Source organism: Ischnura elegans, chromosome 4 (assembly GCF_921293095.1).
Source record: "Ischnura elegans chromosome 4, ioIscEleg1.1, whole genome shotgun sequence".
In the NCBI taxonomy this organism is placed as follows: Eukaryota; Metazoa; Arthropoda; class Insecta; order Odonata; family Coenagrionidae; genus Ischnura; species Ischnura elegans.
The window spans coordinates 6093287-6115842 of record NC_060249.1 but is presented as its reverse complement, the minus strand read 5'-3'; the positions used below and the strand labels follow the sequence as shown (position 1 = coordinate 6115842).

The 22556-nt window shown below is 38.5% G+C and overlaps 1 protein-coding gene across 3 annotated transcripts in view; it reads right to left on the bottom strand.

The window, feature by feature from the left end:
• LOC124157023 (transcription initiation factor IIA subunit 1) overlaps nucleotides 1-22556 on the bottom strand; it is a 79017-nt gene that overhangs the window by 34911 nt on the left and 21550 nt on the right. For 2 of the 3 annotated variants that reach the window (XM_046531487.1, XM_046531489.1), the window contains exon 2: nucleotides 10369-10615. In XM_046531487.1, coding sequence (XP_046387443.1) covers nucleotides 10369-10615 — 247 coding nt within the window. Of the gene's footprint in view, nucleotides 1-10368; nucleotides 10616-20396; nucleotides 20530-22556 lie in introns of all 3 variants that reach the window. The other variant, XM_046531488.1, reaches the window with a different exon arrangement.

Genomic DNA, 22556 nt, shown 5'->3' with positions numbered 1-22556 from the left:
ACTAGAGTTCTTTACAATTTTCCGAGTCAACTACCAACGACAGTGTACGGCGCGAAATTCAAAGTATTCGAGAGTGTACCTTTAGCATAATTATTCGAGACCTCGAATATCAAATACTTTCTAGTATTTGAGGTATTCGAGTATTTGCGGATGCTATTCGCATATTAAATACCAATTATTATTCTTTATCAACAAGTAACTAAAACTTAGTATCTTTCATGAACCCCTGAAGACTGCCAAAGTTATACCCCTCCATAAGTTCAAAGGAAGTAAACTGGATATGAAATCCTACTGGCCAATTTCTCTACTGAACCAATTAGAAATACATATATTGTAACCGGTGCCATCCGCCCGATTACATTTGGACGTGGGAGATGGGAGTGCGACAGTAAAGGAAGGCCGTTTTTTTTTGTAAGAGATATGTTCGTCTGTATGTGTGAGTGAGTGTAAGAGGGTTTTGAGTGAGTGATATGAATCATTGGGTCCCCATTTGATGTTTCACCATTTTCTTCCCCATAAAAAATGTGAAATTCTCTCCCCTTCTCTCCTTAAGTGTGCCAAACAGACGGTCAAGAAGAAGAAGAAGAACGTGGTCCCCCCCCCTTGTCCTTGGTGAAGTGACCCTCCATTCCCATGTGCATCATTCCTTTTTCTTTTTTTCCCCTGACCCCCCCCCCCTCCCCCTGGTGATCCCTCCCCTCAAAGACTATATAACGTGGTGTACCTAAGAAAAAGGGATTCTTTTTTTTTTTTGGCTTTTCCCACGTAAGCAAAACGCTCCTAAGAGTAGGCGGAGTGTGGGAGACGGCATGAGAGACGAAGTTGGTGGACAGATCCTGAGAGAGAGAAAGAGGGTGCTAGATATGAGTAGGAGTTTGTACGGCAGACTCGTTGGTACCAAGGAAAGGATCGCCCAACTGTTGCCAAGAGGTCATCTCCCACCCGTGAACCTGCTGGAGAGGGTACAGGGCAGCCTACGCCGCGGAACGGAATCGCCACCATCAACAGATCGAGAGCCCCGAAAATTCAACAAATTTTAAGAGAAAAAGTCACGAAATCCCGTCTCCCCTCCCCTCCCAAAGAACAGAAGAAAAGTCCAACCCCACCAAGTCAAGAAGAGAATTCACTAAAAAGGTTTATAAAGTTCCCTCGCACAAGTAGAGAAGATGACAGTACTACCCCCTATTACAGTGTGAACTTCAGTGCAACATTTATTTTGTTGTTTTATATTTTCATTCCCCCCCCCTTTTTTCTTTTTTGTTTCTTTTTCATTAGTTCCCTTTTCTTGTGGTTTTCGTATGGTTTATGAATGTGAAAACGTGTAACGTGATTTTTTTTTGGTCTAGGTTAAGGACTTAAATTTTTCTGTAGTGGATATTTGAGAGGCTGCAGCCTAGTGAATTATGCGTTATGTTTCATTGAAATCCAAGGAAAAGAAGTTAATTGTTCCTTTTGTTATTGACTTGATTGTATTTGTAAATGATCATATTTAAAACTTATTAAATTGATGTTGAGTGAACTGCGCAGTCGAACAGCTTTCTTTATCCCAACGCTACTATCTCAGGTCTCGTCACCCCTAAATTTTCCCCTCCTTCCCTTTCCCAAACCCCATTCCCTCGCCCGAGGTGCATGGGATATCCCCGCAACACCTCTGCCCTCCCCTTTTGACCTCCAACTCCCCTTTCCCCGAATGTGCCCCGGCACGAGGGGTACAATATGTACTTGAAAAGGTATTTTACAATTGATTGTCTTCTTACTGTGAATCCAATCACCTACTGACCGCCTCTCAACATGGATTCAGAAACACTAGGTTAACTAAGACTGCCACACATCATATGGTCAACCAAATATAGTCTGATCTGGATAACAAAATTGAAAATTTAGGACTATTTTCCATTTTCTCAAAATCCTTTGACCATGTTGACCACCAGATTATTTTGTCTAAGATGGAGCATTATGGCATTAGTGGTATCCCACATAAATAAATATGCAAAACCATATCTGAGTAAACGGTCTCAACATGTGGTGCTATCGAAGAATGGTATCCTATTTATTTCTTCTGACAAAGAAATTGAAATAGGCATACCCCAGGGGTCTACCCATCCTATATTCTGATGATAAAAATATTACACCTGCACCATCAGTAGATGGATCAGCAGCATAATCAACATGGTGACTCAAACATTTTTAGACTGGTGTAGTGCATAATAATGTTTTAGAACTCAACATAAGCAAGTCTCATCTTATTTATTTTTCCAATAAAAATAAATCTCCTGCAGATATTGTAATCATCATAGGTGGTAAACATATCCCCCAAAATTCCAGCACAGTTTCTTGGAGTAACTCTGACTAATAGTGTATCTTGGGAAAAGCAAATACATACATAATTTGTGTGGCAATATACCGTATAAGCACGTGTAAGAGGCGCACCTTTTTTCCCAGAAATTTCAGCCGAAAATGAGGGTGCGCCTCTAACACAAACTTCTTATCTTCCCCCCTCCCCTTCACCGGTCGCAAGTCTAAGGGGAACTGAGTGGCCTTGGTTTTCAGCGTGAGTCAGTCATCTGAAACCCTGGGTCAAAAACAAGCGGCACGCAGGGGAGTTTCTCCCTTAGTGACGTATTTTTAAAATGCTCCTGTTTGCTTTTCTTGTAAGCATCGCGCCGTCACGTCGGTACCCCAGAGGTGAACATGGAAAAGATCGCACGGGGTTTTTCGCTCCGGAGAGCGCGCTAAATTTAATGCCACAAGTGGGCATCCCGCGGCATTTATACTGCATATACAAATCGGTTATCAAACGTAGATAAACGCGTATTTTTGAAGGACATACCTGGTTAATAGTCAATATCTGTCTTGCCAAGTAATTTCCATTACACTGAGGACCTGATTTTCCAAAAATCATCTTCAGACGCTAATATAAGGATGAATGTAACTGAAAATTATATTGGTGTCAAAACCTGCGCTTTAAAAAATTCGAACGAGTGTGTTCATTGTTGGACTAAATTGTGGATGGAAGAAATGCTTATAAGTGAAGAGCGCGGAAGGAGAGGTCCAGGGGAAGGAGCGCGATCCCTCCGTATTTCAAGCTACGAGGCTATGAGCGAATGGAGCACGGGAAGAACACGTCCGATCTTGCACGTGACGTCGTTGCCTTCAAAGTGAAGGGGCAAAGGCACAGCAATTTGATACACGCAGTTTGCATTGCCTAAAGTTTCCAGTCCATCTCGTCTTGTTTGAATGCGCTTATGCTACGCTTGTTTCTTTCGAAATTGTGCTGTTTGGACTATGTTGAATATTAGTAGCCTTGTTTCAACTATAAATCTTTGTGTCAATCAATTAGAGCTTAAAAAACTGAAATGCTGTCACATATACGTCGCGTTAGGTCTCATTCTTTTTTTGGACCTCGTGCGTGTCATACAATTATTGAAAGCTATCGAGATATTTTCGGGCTCAGTAGATGACTCTCCTAGCATTTGGCCTCCATAAACTGGGAAATCGATCAGGTCAGTTGGTGAGATGGGGTAGGGATGAAACGTGTTTCCATTGTTCCCCTGTAACTTGATGTTTTCCTATTTTCCTGTGGAGTCTCTGAAAGGAAAAAAAAAAAACCGGAGCCATTGGCTGATGGAGGGCCGAGTGTGGCTCCGTTAAATCTACGACGTGGTTATTATCCTACGGCGCTGAGATTGCCCCGATTGTTCTCCCTCTTGGGAAGGATCATGCTATGTGCCTGTCGTGTTTTGCCTAAAAATTTTCCAGGGCTGCAATTCTATTGCAATACTCCTGCGAGAGCATTTAAACAAAATTGTTCGAGAATAGGACAAGCGTCGTAGAGCAACGGCGTATGCAAAGAGAGGATCGGAACTCTTTCTACTCCATCTTATGCCGCTATTACCGCCGCAATTATCAAAATTTCTCTTAATAAATATTGAAAGAGGAAATTTCGATAACTGTCGAAATTCCAGGCGTACGTCTGCAACACCACGCGATAGTATAAAAAAAATTGCCGCAAAATTTTTTTCTTCGTAGCTCCAATGCTCAAAATAGGGGTGAGCCTCTTACACACGCTTATACGGTAATCTCTATTTGTTTTCTTATTAGGAATATCAGGCATACTGTAAGTACACAAGTACTTTCATCAATTTAATAAGGTAAATTTCACTCTAGCATTATATTCAGCATTTTACTTTGGTGTTCTTCCCCCACAAAGCAATGTGATTTTCCGTATTCAAAAAAAGGCAATATGACTTACCTATTAGCAATGTTTCCAGTGGATCTAAATGTTACCCTCTGTTTAAGAAACTGCATATCTAAACAATTCCTTACGTGTAAATTTACATATATGGTAATAATGTCCACGAAAAATACTACTTCTCAATATCCAACCAATGATTCATAGTATCTTCATTAAACAAGATCTTGTAAATATCAGAACCAACAATTTCTAAGAACTAATAATGCAGCTATAGGCCCAAAATCCATCGGTATGACAAATTTTGATAAGTTACTACCAGAATTGAAAAGAGTTAGTAGAATATCACAGTTCACGAATTATATACTTAAATTTCTTCATTCTTAGCTATTTTACACTGTAAATGGATTTCTAAATGTGCAATTTAGTTCTTGACGATGTTTTTAATACTTAAGTTCACCATTTCAATCTGTGCTGAAAAATGTACACATTTATAGTCCTGAATTTTTGTATTGAGATGTTTTTATGTGTGTGTACATACATTTTTATCTTGACATGTCCTATATTTGTATAAAGTATGTATATCACAAATCTCAGGACAAATAAAAATGAATGAATGAGTAAGTGCAAACCTACAAATTCGCCTAAAAAGCCCAGTCATTCTTCAGCTGGCCCAAAAAGGGTTTATATAGTGTCATATATCTTATATTCATCTATAAAGCAGGTTTTTTTTCCAAATCATACTCAATTACCTATTTTCCACATCAAAACATAAGAAAGAGTATACACCAAGCACATTGTCAAAGAATCACAGACCAAATCAGTTGCACCTTTTGCCATGACTTATGATAAATTTCTCTCTCCGACGCATTCTCTGTAGACTGAAAACTACTCAAAAAATCACACAGAATGCTAAGCATAGTTTACTTCAAGCAACTAACCCCTCCATCACACCAATTCATCTACAATGGGAGAAAAGCCGCAAGACAAGCGAACCAATATGGCATTCCACATACATGTACATACGTATGCATGTCGATGGATGATCTAATAAAGAAAATTACAAGAATTGAAAGTTTGGATTATTAGAGCCGCTTCTACCCATCATTGGTCTGGAAAATCCCGAGTTCGCTGTGTGTCCATCTAATAATTAAACGTTACTTGCAATCTTACTGCAACTGTCCCATTGTAGACCAGGCATCACTACATTTTGAACAGTATCGACTTCGAAGAACATTACACACACAGCTGCTGGCAGACACATAAACAGTGGTAAAAAAAAATGAATGCAAAGATCAGTGGTGTGTGAAAGTGGTCAGCTCAGGAACTATTTGAAGACGTGTCTGCCTTCCAAAATTTTGCCCTCGTAATGTTCTCTTACAATGGGGAAATTTACAAACTGTACACCAGGGGAATTGCAAGACATCTCCATGATGAACACCACAGGTGCAATTTTGATCCAAAAGTTTTACATGCACATAACAAGGGGAGAAAACTTGATTTTCTTAAACAGTTAGAAATAATAAATTTAATTTTTGATTAATTAATACTGATTTTAAATTGTGCACAGATCATACGTTCCTAATCGACTCGCCTCTATTGCACATAGCTTTAACTCCCACCCACCCACATCATCATGAATCACTTGCATTGCTTCCACTAATTCCCTCCCCCCAACCTCCTCATTTCCCCTATCCAGTAACCCTGAAAAATCCCCTGAAAACTCTACCCCATCCCTCCCCAACTGTAACATATGAATATAGGCCCCCATCCAAATGTTATATACAGTAAAACTTTGATTTTATGCAGTTGGAGGGACCAAAATATGGGCACTGTGTAAATTCAGTGTGTAAAATCAAGGGTTGGTGTTGAGGAGGAGTATAGTTTTCACGATAAAAATTGCCCCTTATTATTAGAACACTTAGTCAAATACTTTTGTAAAGCTCTGATTTATGGGGATATACTAAAACAATTTCTTCTTTTATTCAATCACTCATTTTGGGTGGAAAAATCTTTGATTTTACTTTGTTGCAAATCCTTCTCAAATATTTTATTCACTGCTGATGATGCATTAATGTTTTCAATATAGCCTTCACTAATCTCTGAATGTGCGTAACAAAAATTGTGAAAATGCCTGAAGGGTTCTTTAATATCACCACGGGAAGGATTAACAAGCATTGCATCACTGTCACCCATTACATCACTCTCTTCCTTGAACTCTAAAGCTGGTGTGTTGTTCAATTCTACCCTCACTGTTTCTCCATTTGTAGCCAAGTCTTCATCTATCTCATGATAGGTAATTGATTAAACAGCTGGGTTTATAGGGCAAACTTGATTGAACTGTTCAAGTTAATTAGCAAGTATGTAGATCCTGTTATGAAAGAGGACTAATATGCTCTCCTCAGCCATATTGTCTTCTACCTCCCCATAACCTGCTGATAATCAGCAGTTTTAATATTTTCCTTCAAAACATTGTTCCATGCTCGAGCTATGCTTCTGACAGCATGCAGGAGTCCTAAGAGCTGCCTCTACGATGCTTTTGCCATTATCCTAATGAAATGGTATGAAAACATGCTCCTATTCAAAATAAAATAATGATACATTGTATTTTATCTTATCTTGTGAATATGATGTTGGAGAAGTTAGCTGCAACACATGATCTTAAAATTGTACATACGTATATGATTCCCATGTCCAAAGGGCCGTGTGTCTTGCTCAGGGTGTTGGGTTCTAAAATTAACAATTTAATATTCTTCAGCTCAAGGCCACCCACTTCATGAACAGTAGAATTATCAATAATTAGCAGTACATTTTTATTTTATCCAGCACATTTCCGCTCAACATATGGAATTGGTTGCCTAAAAAGTTCCACACACATCCATGCATGCTAATTTAGATGATACTTTACTGGCAGTGGACATTTTTTCGATATATGTAAAAAAGCAGCTCAGCTTAAGAGCTTTGACAACAGGTTTCCATTTGTTTCCACCATTTTGGCTTGTGGTGAGAAGCACTGCCAGGCGTTCCTTGCTTCTTTGTGCTCCATGACATTTCTTTCCTTTGAGATGCATTTTTCTGTTAGGAGGAGCTTTCCAGAAGAGACCTGTTTCATCCATATTATATCGGCCTTGTGGTGCAAAGGATTCAATGATTGACTCATTAATAAGATTCCACTTCCTAACCAAGTTATCATCTACTTTCCCTTCTCCACATTTACCGTGGTAGCTAATGTTTTAACTCTTTTTGAAATTGCCTAACCATCCCGTAGAGCCCTAGTGTGAGGTCCAAATTTCTTACCTTCTCTTGCAAAATTGGACCATCAATAGGGAGTTTGTTTCGGTGGCAATCACTAAAAAAGGCAAACAATGTCCCTACAAGTTCTGCATACTTTCCCGAGGACACATATGATGACTTCTTCTGACAGGATGAGGAAAATATCTTCTCCTTTGATGCCAACATATTTTTTAACTTTGAAAATGAGATCCCATTGAACTTAGCTATTTCTGTTTTGGAAAGGGACATATTGTGCTCCATGTCATTAATTGTTTTCTCAATAGAAAGAGTTTTCCACGTTCTTTTAACTTTCGAAGGTTCCATATTTATGCTTAGCTTCCATACTTAGCTTTACCAGCAGTTAATAATGTCCTTAACCAAATATACTCCTCCTTTCGCTAATCAATGAAGAAAATACGCCAGTAACACAATATACAAATCTGAGGACTACCAACTGCTTCAATTATAATGGTTAATATGGGTTTTCAAGCAGTAAACTCTAGGTAAAAATCAAAAATAATGCAAGGCAATTAAAATATCTGTTTGCAGGCACAAACTAAAGTTTTCTCCTCTGCATGCTTTCGATTTGTGGCAAAAATCACTGATCGATTGCGTTGCGGCTGCGTCTTTGATGTAGAATAATTGTCTATCAGTAGGTCTCCACTCAAAGGAAAGTAAAAAAGAAACAGCAGCAAGTGCTATTATTGAGTATATGGACCTTTTGTGATTATGTTTACACCTCCGGTGATCGTCTTTCTTAATCTAAAGTACATATGAGCGCATACACGGTGATTGCCACACCTTTGTGGTTTTGAACCAAGTTGCAAATTTGAACCAAGAGCAGAACATAACTTCGCATTACTCCAGTCAGGATTTTCCAAAGCTGAAAATGAACACGATATATTTCCGCATCATTTCCTAGGCGCTCCCGGCAAAGGACGAAAGTCAATCTTGGATTGCCACGAAAGCTTCTTACCTCATTACCATCTAGCGGACAGCGATATGAACTGTTGCGGAGCTCCAAGGCTCCGATGACCTTGGGGCTCTGACTGCGCAACCATATGCAATTATCATACGGAACATATGAAGTAATTACGTGGGAACATGATTTGGAGCAACATGGTTTAGAAATAGTAAGCTCCGTTGCTGTTACCAGCCTAGCTTTCTTCAATACTCGTTGTAATGCGATACCTATGTTTTGATTCAGCATATTGAAACTTACTGTAGGTATGCATTATTTGAGAAACTAGACAATAAGTAGATGTATTTGAGATCAGAATTATCTTCAATACTGAGGTTGTTCTGCGCGCAGTCAAAAGACGACGGTGTAAAATCAAAATTAGCAGCATCCTTGGGGCTGGGGTTATGCTGCGTAAAATCAAGAAAAGACGTAAAATCGAAGTCTTGCCATTGCAAATCCCTATGCTTCCCGGCCAGATTTGAGTGTCGCTGCGTAAAAACGAGACTTGATGTAAAATCGAAGCTTTACTGTACCTTGAAAATGGCATTATGTGCCGAAACCTGTGTCAGAAGAAATAAAGAAGTGTGGAAATAGGCAAGTGCTTTCATCAAGTTAAATTCTTATGATAGGAATATGAAATCTCTTAGGGCCTGCGGAAGGCCAGAAAATGTGAAAGTAGAAATGCAAAGATCGAAACTTAACATACTAGGAATTAGTGAAATTATGTGACCAGACGAAGAAGACTTACGGAGTGGCAGGTACGGGATTGTACACAAAGGATCTCTAAACGGTGCAGTTATAGTTAGGATAATGCAGAAAAAGAGTGCTGGTATGCAGATGAAACACTTTCTGCAGGATGACAAAACGATATCATGGTTATGATTGCGTCTAAACCAGTAAATACCATAGTAGTGCATATATGTTTACATGCCTACGAGAGATCACAAGGAAGAAGACGATAAAGACATCTACGAAGATATCAAGGAAGTAATCAAACAGGTAAGTGGAGAAGTAAGTCCAATTAAAGGGGATGGGAACACTGTTATCAGAGACGGCAAATGTGGAAGAGTACATGGAAAATATGGTTTAAGATAAAAAATTAAAGAGGAGAAAGTCTACCGGAATTCAGCCAATCTAAGACTAGTACTTTATTATTATTGTTATTATTAATTATCTGCGTTGTTGTGAGCAAGCTTCCACAGAAATTCAAAATTTGAATAAGTAAATGAAGATGACAATACATGTTCAATAAGTGGCATTAAACATGGGAACTTGCAACCAACTAATCAACAAATGATAAGGTAAAATATTGCCTCATTTTACAGTAATTCCTACTTGACAGCAGGCATCCATTCACTCGACACCACAACGCAAATAGATAAATATAAATGGAGAGGAAAGAAAGGGATAGAAACCTATGATATGGACAAAATGGAAGTGGACAAGAGAGAGGAAGCTGAACATCAAGGCAAAGTGGCCTGACTGGCACTCAAACGTCAATCAGATCATCACATAGCATAGCTCAAACACCATTTACATACCGTATATGTCTGAATATAGTCCCCACTTTTTTTCCAAAAATTCCTGTGATAAAAGTTAAGGGGGGGGCCAAATTCAATCCCTTTTTTTTTCTCCCGAAACTCGAGCCTCAAAATTAGGGGGGGGGGGCCTACATTCAGAGGAGGACTGTATTCGGAGGAATACGGTATGTACTCTGTTATTACTCAACAACAGTATACAATTACCATTCATTTCAGCACATATGTGCTCAACAAAATGACAGTGAAAATGGTACACCGCCATTGAAATCTGAACAACCAATCAAATGCTTAGCAATCCCAAATTCCCACCCTGCTGCTGACGATGGCAAATAAGACGGCAAACTGCCATTCCAACCAATTCATCCCAAGAGGACTTAGCTTGAATCAAAGTGGGATCATACCTGTGGACGAGGGTGCCACAACAAGGGGATGTGAGGGATTGTTGGCTGCCGTGGTTGCATGAGCCGTGACAATGGGTGGTTGAGGGTCAGCTGGCTCAGGGCTCATGTCAATGGCTTTGGACGACAGCAGCTTCGTCTCCCAAATGTGTCGCAATTCCATCAGCACCTGCTCATCCACACCGTCATCCAAGAGCAGCTCCCTTGCACCTGCAATCACGTCCTCCATCACACTGCGGTAGAACTTCAACTGCAGGAGGTGGAGAAAAAAAAGGTCAATGTTGGCACAGCTTGTGCTTTTTGGGACTTTCACACTTATATATATTAGGAGCAACATTCCACCCATAGGCCAGAGAGCCTGTTGTATAAAATTTCTCCTGAAATCATCATTTATTCATTCAATCACCGGTCATTAATGGTGAGTGGTAAAGTGGATCTTCATATCAGCAACTTTGCCTTAAAGTAGGTGCCTAAGGCACAAGGAAATACCAGTGTTGCACTGCCGTGTCTCATTATGAATGCAATGCAATATGTATATGTATGTTCTCAAAGAATTCAGATGATATGACAATGATTTCCTTCATGATTCCTAATTCGGGATTGAGGATTTTGAAAAATAAACCATAAGGACATAGGAGCAGCATGAAGGAGAGCAATTGGAGACTTGAAGCATCAGTAAGTAAGACTAAAGGAGACATTGAGTAGAAAGTAGGATGATGAGGGGCTGATCATACAAGAGGTCAATAAATAGAGGTAAACTTTCTGAATAGAGTAACTTTTCACAGTTGGATAGAGAGGCCTGAGCAAGTACAACGAATATAAGTAGCTAAGCCTGGAGTGAGCTCTACCCTAACCTAATCTAAACTAACCTTCAGGTTGAATTCCTGAGTGAATGAAGATGAATGTCAGGATAACAAGATTTAGAGGAGAGAGGGATGCAATGGACAAATATGGAGGCAAAGGGAGTAAGAGCCTATGCATGATTCAACACTTTCCCAGCAATTACAATGAATGAACTTCTCTCAGGTTTGCACATGGGTCAGAAAAATTAAGGCAGCCAAAGTTTCAGGTTCCACCTCATTACCCATTCTCAAGGCTAATGATTAAAATTCGTAGTGACCATAGAAGATCGGCATCAGAATGGGCGATCCTCAATTGTTATGGCAGAGGACCATAGATCAGAAAAGACTTAGTTCTGGCAATCTTAATTCTTTTCAGAGTTCGATTCTAAGGGCTGCTGATCGAATAGCTGGTATCTCTGTTGCCATTTTTCTTTTAAATCTCTAGCCTCTTCCGTATATCCATCCTAAAGTTGATTCGATCGCAATAAAACTGTGGTATCAATACACCTTATTTTATGATCTTGACTCAGGCAATGATCGAAAAGCTGATTTTTCCAGTTGACCAAGTCGGAAATGCTTTTGATGCTCTTTAAGATGGAAAGAGATACATAGTTTGCCCAGTCGCTCCCATGTAGACATTACCGCACTCACATGGGATTCAATAAACCCCTTGAGTCATGAGGGCAACTGGGTCCTTTACACGAACAAGGCAGTCTCTTAAATTGGACATACATATGTCTTTAGATGGTTTCAATGTTGTACCTCCTCAGAAGCCTAAAATTTTTGCTCCTTGTTGTAGATACATACGGCAAAATGCCCTGGTTGTGAGTTTTGGTTGTTCCATCTTCAAATCAGACTTTTAAGAAGCTTCAGAGGTCTTTTTGAAGTCCAAGGTGATCTGCCGCCCGCAATACCCACTACTAAAATATGCTACAGCAAAGAGTACGCAAAATATTATTTATTTAGGCCAAGTTGTATCTACCTACTCCTTTTCAAAGTTAAATGATAGAAATGTCTGTGGAAATTTGGTGTGGTTCACTGACCCCTTATTTTCTGATAATAGTTATTTCCAAAATTTAACATAAATTAATATATTTATGCACTTAAAAATTTTGAATTTATTATTTTTGTAATGAGTTATCATGTGGTATATTATGGCATTGAAAACCATTACCCTTTTTAAACCCTTGAGTGCAACCGGTTTTTGGTACTCCCAGAAGTCCCATGGGTATTGTGTTAATTTTGTACGCCTTTATCAAATCTTAATAATTTGCTTAATTATTGCTGTTTTTGCATTTCTTTCTGTATTTGGTAGTGAATTTTTTCTTATAAATCAAAGTTAAAAATTATATGCCATTTTTTTCATGAAAAAAATTGTTGTAGTTTAATTTTAATTTTACGAGATTGAATAATTTCAATTTTTACTTTTAACCCACAAAATGAAACATAAAATCCTCTTTAAAGGAACAAAACAACAAAAAATATGAAATATCATTGCTTTTCATATAAAATAGTCACATACTGGCAAAGATAATTACACAAATTTTCAGCAAGTATTTATTTTATTTTTGCAAAGTCAGTTGCATAAAATTCAGAGGAGATCAAGAAAATGATAACATGAATCTTTTCTGTGACATGAGTCTAAAACATGTGAAAACTTTATGACATAGGTACCTGAATAATTATGACAAACATTTGAGCCTATCATTACAAATAATATTAACAATTACATTAAAGGCTATTAAACATGTGTACAAAAAATGGCAAGGTTTCTAACTTCCTTCGAAATCAAATAAGTGAATGTATTATTAATCACAAATATGATGAGAAACACATAGTCCATGTAGAACTTTTCCAGATTCGACACAAACTGTTCTGGATCTATGGACATCTTACCTACTGCACACAGCACAAACTTTTTCCCTCCTCCTTGGAAATTTCCTTATTCCGTATACTATTCCCATTGACACTGCACTGGGAGTTGACTGATTCGGATTATTGTTTTTGAGTAACCATTCACCCTCAATGCTGTCTATTACTTCCAGCATAAACTGCAATCTTGAAATTTTCTTTCCAGGATTGCTTAATTTATAGATAATATGTATAGGCATTTAGAACCATTCTAGTAACTGCATTGAAAACTGATTTCTTTCAGTATTTCAATGATCTTCTCTCATCTAAATAGCCATATAGCATCGTATCCGAAGTATAAATCCCACCCATGTTCCGATTGTACTCTTCAATGAGTTGTGGCCTTTGCTTTGGCAATTCCTGACCCTTTAGAACAACGGCATTGCTTTTGGCTATTGAGTCAGTGGACAGTAACAAAACTGGATTTTCTCTCTGAATTTTTTCTCGGTATCCAAGAAGAAGCATCTCTTCACACTTAACACACTTTTTCTCACCCACACAGAATTTTTCTTAGAGGGGTCGAAGAATTCTTTTCCTATAACTTGTCAATGCACCAGTTAAAAATGTACTTTTTTTGAACAAATCAAGAGCTAAATCTATACTTTTGAAAAAATTGTCCTCTACAACATGATATACTTTCATTAAATAGCTTCCGGCATTTAATAAATTTTTCACTACTACATGCACTATACCGTGTTTTTTTAAATTTTTTTCGCTGTCTTCTTAGGTTTTTGCCCCTTTATAAAAATAAAATGCCAGACAATAAGTTATCATTGAATTGTATAGCATCCAAAAATGATTCCCCACTTATGGTGGTGTTCGTTAGGCAAATACTGCAAGAGCTGGGTATGATTTTTAGTGCATACTAATGACTCATCTATACTTAGGTACTGAAGAGGGGTAAAATGGTGGTGAGACACATGGTTAGCATGATCAACTATGGGAAGTAATTTAGCACAAGGATCATACAGCTTACGGCCAGGTGGGAAAGTTTCTTATAACCTGTAAAATGGAAAAATTGCAAAATCAATTGAAACCTATGTCACGTAAATATCTTTCCTTACCAAGGGATGGAGGGAGAATTAGAGGACCAATAGGAAAAAACGGATGTTCTTCTCATGATGCCCATTTTGCAATAAAAGCCCTCATTTCCTCCACTGTGACTGGATGCCATTTCTGAATTCTCGAATTTGGTGAGAGTCTATCATGTGAAGCCAAAAACTGCTCATCGTGCCTCTTGGTCTCCTTCACATCCACGTTCCAGAATGTGATGGTAAAGAAGATGGAGGAGAGTTTGATGGCAGTAGACATTTGGGCTCAGGAGTCTAGGAATTCAAAATTTGGAGCCTGGGGTAAATCACAACTGTGCTGAACTTCAACAAATTCTGGAGAACAATCACTGCTTCCACTTCCAAGCTCATAACTGTCACTATCATCACTACAGTCAATTATTGCCGGTCTCTTTTTAGCAAATAACACCACATATAGAAAAACAGAGTAGGGAATATTAGATGAAAGTCATTCGATTTTAGGCAACCAAAAAATACAGCTTATGAAGAACGACACCAAGAAGCTGTTTTACAAGAACCAAAAAAGGCACTCGGAAATTTCCATTCGTCATATGGTCATATAAATTTACAGATATGTTGATCATTGCGACGATATATTGTCTTTGGCACTTCAGATGCATTCTGCAAACGACGATATGTATATCGTTGCGTGGCATTCAAAGCGTTAAACACTGGCAGTGAAAAGTCTAATGTACATATGCATAATTACAATTTTACTCAATAATTAAAATGTTTCAACATTATTTTCGATCATTCATACCCAACTTATAATGTGCTTTGCTTTGGATCCATCTTGGCATAATACACTGCACCTTTGCTGATTGAGCCCAGATTTTCAAGATAGTCATTCTTCCCCCAAGATGGGCATTAGGGCGGATCGGAAAAATTGATTTTTTTCAAATCCATCTGGCCCAATGAAAAAAAGTTGTGGGACCGATCAAAAATAAGGCCTGAAAAATTTGAGACCTCTAGGTGAACCCTTGACCCTCGCTCAAATGCAATTTAGGGGGGGAGGGTCAAAGTTCAAAAAATACAATAATTTATAATCATTCCCTATCGATTTTCCCGAGTTACTGTACTTTTGGGCAAAAATTTCATGCATTTTGACGTGTCTGCCACTGTTTAGCCACTAAATGCCTAATTTGAATCCGCGGAGAAAATATTCCAAGGCCCGCACAGCGTCGCGGATTCAAGAGCCGCAGGCCGATCCCTTTCCCTCCCCGCTCGCCTCTCCCCCTCCCACGCCTCGAATACAGCAAAATTCATCCCGCGCATGCTGCTAGGAGGTCGTTTATCTTTGATAATATAAATCGGAAGATGGTAAAAGGTAACAAAGGATGCGTAGTGAGACGACTTGTCCCTTATTCGGCGGCTTGTCGGCGTTAAAAAATCGATGTTACTAACTTTTAGAGAATGATGAAATATTTTTAGATCCGAGAACGCAGGAAAGGAGCCTACGGTCTACGAAAAGGCCTCTCGAGTGGCTATAAAGGTGTGCAAACTTTGGATATGTGCTTCAATTTCGGCATTGTCCAACAGATGTGACTAAATGGATTTTGGCGAATGCCGCTCGCGTCCCCTCCCCGCACGCCTCTCACGCCCAAAATGCACCAAAATTCACACCAAGTGCGTTTTTCTTCGTTATTCTAACTATTATTTAATGTTTCGGTATCGTCTGTGGAGGAACAATCACGAAAGAATAGCTCAATTATCTGCTTTCCAATCTGTATTTCTTATGTAAGTGTCATTCCTCATCTTTCGCTGTTGTCAACAAAGTTTTGGTGAATTTCTTCACGAAACTCTCGTCCGTTAATAAAAAGAAATATTTAACTTTAAATTTGAACGCTCATCAATAGATTTTTGAAAATCCGCAGCACTAAGGTCAGATATAGCCGGCAGTACTGTGGTCTCTCTCCAATGTGTCATCAGCAGGTAGTCCTTAAAGTCGATATCAAAATCCAGCAGTTAAAAAAAATCTCGGATTGGCCGCAAAATGTATCCTTGCAACAACGCAAATTCGGTCTATAGATTGCCCTCCCAATGTTTATGTCGCAAATCTAAGTCAACTTATTGCAATTAGCAAATATACCACTGCAAGGATGAAATATGATTTTATGCTTTCCCGGCGAAAGATGTGGGTAAACTCTTCTCGGGATACAAAACATTTACCCCTGAGGACGAGCTCCGATTCGGAGCTTGAAACTTTGGCCATTGCGGAAAAATTAACCCGGTAGGAATCCCGAGAAGATTTTACTCACACAGCAAGGGATGTTGGAATTATGCTTGTATCAGAGGGGCCTCCTTTTTGGGTGGTATTCACTTGGTACCATAGCATTCAAATCCTTTTTAATTTTGTGTATCTAATTTTCACTCGGAAAAGAATCGAGAATCGCAGATTTTATAACTTTTGCTAATCCTCCGATGGGGGAGGCTAACCCCCAAAAATGGGACCCTGGTTATTCAACTAACACCACACATTCCCCTCTAAACTTGGATTGATAAGTCCTCTTGCCTCTTTTCATCAGACAAAAGTATAGTCTTTCATTCCATCAAAATGTAGCCCTTTGATGACACCCTTTGATACCTCTCTTTTCGTATTCACAATAATTAGCATCTTTTTCTGTCTACGTAAGTAATTCTGGTACACTACCTTGGATGTATCTTACGAAGTTATCGTTTTTGCGTCAGCTAAAGTTGCGGGGACGATCATTGCTGTTTCTTGGTTCTTGCATATACCTCTATCACAGTTACCAGATGCATTTTCCTTGCAGAAGTCCCAGTTGGCATTTAGTCCACAATGCTTGTGTCAAGAGGAACGTAGAGATACAAATCAGATTATTTCTCTTCAGTTCAATTTTCTTCGGATGAATTGATGAAGAAAATTTTTGATACTATTTTCCCATACAAGAATTGATGATGTCCACTCAACGCTCTCTGACGATTCCCTTTTTTTCCCTTAGTTGTCGAGTTTCTTTAGGACTCAATCCAGCAGCCATCATCTTTAGTTTTGTCCGATTGTCTCTCAATATACTTCTTCATTAGGGGGAACCTTATGCTCCTCCATGCACTTACACGCAAAAATATTGCATAATTTTAAATGTTCCTTCAAAAGTGCTTGAGTTTTATACTTCAACAAAAACCCTACTTTTGGTCTATTCGCATTTTCCATAAGTTTTAGTACTTCCTGTTGCATCGCTAAATCCATTTACTCATGATGCACAAAGGTTAAGAAAAGACTTTGCTGTTTCACAAAATACACCTTATAAAATAGTATTTTGTGAAACAGCGAAGTCTTTTCTTAACCTTTGTGCATCATGAAGGAGTTTCACCATGTTACGCCAACCACCATCGCCTTTTCCATTTAGTCACATCTGTCGGACAATGCCGAAATTGAAGCACATATCCAAAGTTTGCACACCTTTATAGCCACTCGAGAGGCCTTTTCGTAGACCGTAGGCTCCTTTCCTGCGTTCTCGAAGCTAAAAATATTTCATCACTTCTCTAAAAGTTAGTAACATCGATTTTTTAACGCCGACGAGCCGCCAAATAAGGGACAAGTCGTCTCACTACGCATCCTTTATTACCTTCTACCATCTTCCAATTAATATTATCAAAGATAAGCGACCTCCTAGCAGCATGCGCGGGATGAATTTTGCTGTATTCGAGGCGTGGGAGGGGGAGAGGCGAGCGGGGAGGGGAAGGGATCGGCCTGTGGCTTGGCCATAAAATACTATATTTTTCGAATTTCGACCCTCCCCCCCTAAATTGCATTTGAGCGAGGGTCAGGGGTTCACCTAGAGGTCTCAAATTTTTCAGGCCTTATTTTTGATCGGTCCCACAACTTTTTTTCATTGGGCCAGATGGATTTGAAAAAAATCGTTTTTTCCGATCCGCCCTAATGGGTATTCCTAATCTGACATGATATAACCACGTTGCACGAATCCACGTTAAAGGTCCCACTAATTCTGAGGCTATTCATCTTCTTTAACCCAAAAGGCATAGCTGTACAAGAGGGTGAAGGGTCCCACCTCTGACATTTTTCCCGTACCAAGGATATCTGATTTAGGATCAAATGGGACTAACCTCCCCACATTTCCAGCCCATTAGAGGCTCACCACGGCCGGCTACCTGTAAAATATAGTTTTCACTGTTTTTTCGACATTTCTGTCAAAAAAGCATATTTTTAAATACAGTTTGCGGCATTTACAATCTATTTTTAATGGAACAGATGTCCAATTGTTTTCAAGAGTTTTCATCTGTACGAGAAGAAATGGTGTCGATTTGAAAATTTCTAACGTGTGTTTTCATAAAATATTTTTCAGATGACTGCAAAGAAAAAATGTTTTCAGGGAGTGCTTTTAAATACCTTAGTGTACGGCAAAAAAATTATTAGGTGGTGGAACATCGCGAAAAAAATTAAATTATGCGATTTTGGCTATTTATTTGCTGTTTTCCCTATGCTCTGGTCCTCCATAGCACCCGATTCATACTTATCTTACAAATATTTCATCCAATGAGGAACACCCATGCTACTTCATTGAAGAATGGGGAAAGAATAAGAACGCATAATGCTAGGGAGGGCAGGCTTGCTACTAGATAATAAAGAACAAGATTTGTCGTAATGCAATAAAAGCTAGAGATGCATGGATGATGAACCTATATGAGGATGTGCAAAATATCCTATTAAAAAGGAAAGTGTAAGCTTCCTATAGAAGAATGAGGAACAATTCCAAGGAACAGAGTACAAGACCTAACATACATTACACAAGTATGCAATAAGGATGTGCGAGTACTTGAAATTTCAATTAATTGGTACTCGAATTGAGTATTTCGAGTAGCATTATGAATGTCAAGTCAAGTAGTTTTGGTTACAGAGTAGTCGAGGCCAACAAGTTGGAAATCTGCGATCAACAAGAGGCACGATCATAACATCATTTTATGGTCAATAGGTCGTTCACATGTCTTGGCCTCGGAGTTTCAGCTTGCTACATACGTAGCAGTCAACCACTACATAAGTCGACGTGGGTGCCTATTACCTTTTCCACGACGGCTGACCGTCTAATGACCCAGATGCATATTTTGAGTGGACCGCTGCTTCACTCATACTTTCTTATGCGATAATCTACCCTACTTTCCTTTCTCAAACGCCAAGAGAATACTTTTGAATTGTTCAGGTTTCTATGAAAAATATAAGTAATTTTTAGGTTTTTTGTGGACAATGCCAGTTTTTCTAGTGCATGACGTAACAAGTAATGCCAACTTTTTGCCTTTTTGAGAACTACGGATGTCCGATGTTAATTTTCATTTATTTCTTTGTTTCTTTTAGTTTCCTTGTTGAACTTACAAAAGAAGAATTGCTAACGTTGGTTTAACGAAGTAAGAGAAGTAAAGAAAACTTTTTTTAATCCACAAAGCTAAAGCTAAGTTTTATAGTTTGCTTTCTGCTCAAATTCGATCGAGATTCAAGGTCTATAAATATCGTAATATAATTTTTAATAAAAATTCCGAACGTACCCAGACCTTGAAATTTTGGAAAGAAAGTAATTTGCCAGCCACACAATTGCGCAGCAAAAGACAATTTTTGAAGGCAGTAATACTATAACATAGAGACGTCAAAACCTGCTGCCTGAGCATGTAGAAAAGTTGTTTTTTTTCTGCGTGAGAATTTGGAAGTATTACATATGTATATTAAATATGATTCATTTACGTACAAAGGTGTTATTACAAAGTTGTAAACTGTGAAAATGCTTTTACTCATGGCACTTCCTAGCAGTTTGGATACAGATATTAATTATTGACAGCATATGACTAGAGTTTAATTCATTTCAATTGTGGTCATGTAATTGTTTAAGAAATGTGTTTTCATTCAACTCCCAATTCTTACACAATCACCATCAACATTCCTTGTTATCTTGTCAGTTAATATTATTATTTCATTATTATGAATTACCTTTATTATTATATCTATAATTCCATCAGGCTAAGAATTCAGAATGGAAAATTCACAAGGGGATTAGAAAAATTAGAATATGTTGGAGCATCATGCATTGTTACATTGCCTGGTCCAGAAATTACCATACCCAACTCGACTTGATACTCACAAGAAGTTTTCAACTCGACTCGAGATCAAAAAGCAATACTAGCACATCCCTAGTATACAAATATTTTGATTGGAAACAAAGACAAAGTCAAGAGATGGAAAGATTACCTGGAGGAGTTATGCAACAGAAGCAAACTCAGCTCAAAAATTATTGAAGAGGAAATTGGAGTAGAAAAAGGATGACATGGAAACTGGGACAATAAGCATCTTATGATCAGAATTTGAAGCTGCAATAAGGGACCTGCAAAAGAATAAGGCGTCAGTAATAGATGATATCTGAGCAGAGCTTATCATAAATGCAGGAGAGAGGGCTTTACTTCAACTGTACAAAAGCAATTTAAGTATACCGGGACTAGCTTGGAGATATCTTTACGGAGTCACCCAGGATCCAGATCAAGGCGAATGATTTTTTCTCAGTGGATTCTTCGCACAATTTGAACAAAAGCATCTGCCAAGTACTAAAACAGGCGATTCACTTAGTGACTTTGAAAAGAACATTATCATTCCTATACCAAAAAAAAAAGCAGAGAAGCGTGAATATTAAGAACCATAAGCCTCACGACACATGAGTCGAAGATACTTAAAATAATCACCTACAAGAGAATAGAACAAAGAGCAGAAGAACTCCTAGTTGAGGACCAATTCAGGTTTAGGAAAAGCGACAGCACAAGAGAGTCAATATTGGCTCTAAGGCTGCTCATAGAGCAGAGAATGGAGAAGAACAAACTGACTTTTGATAGCATTTGTCAACTTGGAGAAGGCATTTGATGATATGAAATGGAATTCAATTCTTAGAAGTCTGAAAAAAATCGGAGTGCTCTACAATGATCATAGAATTGTGCTCAGTTTGTATAAAAAAACAGCAGAATTAAAATATGGGCCCAACTACGCAGAAGCAAGAATAGAAAAATGAGTGAGACAAGGGTGTGCATTGTCCCCCATAATTTTTTTTTTGTTTACACCGAGAAAGCCATCAATGAAATCAAGGAGAAGGCTTTGGGTGTCATATCCACAGAGTAAGAAATAGTACGTATGCAGTGATTTGCTGACAACACAGCAGTCATAGCTGAGACAGAGAATGATTGATTTTACTATTTCACTATTATTTCATGTATATTTTAAAATTTTTGATACATCTAACCCATAGCAGACATTACCATATTACTGGTGATGGTTCGACCATTTTATATTTATGTGCCATATATCTGAATCGATGTACCTACTCATTGTTTTCTGATCCTTTGGCAAATAAAGCATTCTATTCTATTTGAAGGAGACTTCGACAAATACGGAAAGGTCAATGGCCAGTTATCAGCTGAAAATCAACAAAGGAAGACAAAGGTAACTATTAGTATGCAGCAAAAGATCATCCTTAGCTAAACCAACATCAACCTAGGAAGAAAAAGCTTGAAGAGGTGAAGAGTTTTGTTTTCTTGGGAGCAGAATTACCAGTGACAGACAAAGCAATAATGAAATAGTAGAATAGCTCAGGTGAAGAGGCCTTTCAACAAAAAGAAGAATCTTCTTACAACTGAGAGAACAAGCATAGAACTAAGGAAACAATTCATCAGATGCTTAATATGGAGCATGTTCCTCTATGGAAGTCAGGCTTGGACGTTGACAGCAGCTGAGATGTCAAGAGTGGAAGCATTCGAAATGTGGTGCCAACGAGGAATGATGAAGATAAAATGGATTGACAGCGTGAGTAACGAGGAAGTGCTAAGAAGAGTGGGAGAAAGGAGAAGTCTTCTAAACAACCTTAACGAGAAGACGGGACAACTAAGATGGGCTGATGAAATTAAATGTAGAAGGACGGGTGAACGGGCAAGGGATGACCCAGAACAAGTTACATAGGACAAAGGGTTATGAAGGATGTGAAAGGGAAGAAATATGTCACTACGTAAAGGCCAGCAGATAGGAGAAAGGAATGGAGAGCTGCGTCAAACTAACCTTAGGATTGTTGACTAATGATAATGAAGAATGAAAAAAATCTGGTTTGGGCCTAAATAGTGCAAATTTGAAGGATGCTGTATCAAGGATTATAGAAACAGTTTTGGACAAAGATGGTGATACTTACAACTACTTATGCAATCTTTTTAAAATTGCTCTTGCTCTACCATGAAATACACAATGCCACTTGTGAGAGGTCATTTCCAACAATGAGGAAAATTCAACACTGGTTAAGGTATGAAAAGACTGAACAACCTATTGATCCTATACTCTGAATCGGACATTGTGAGAAGTACACATGTAGACAGTTTGTGTGAT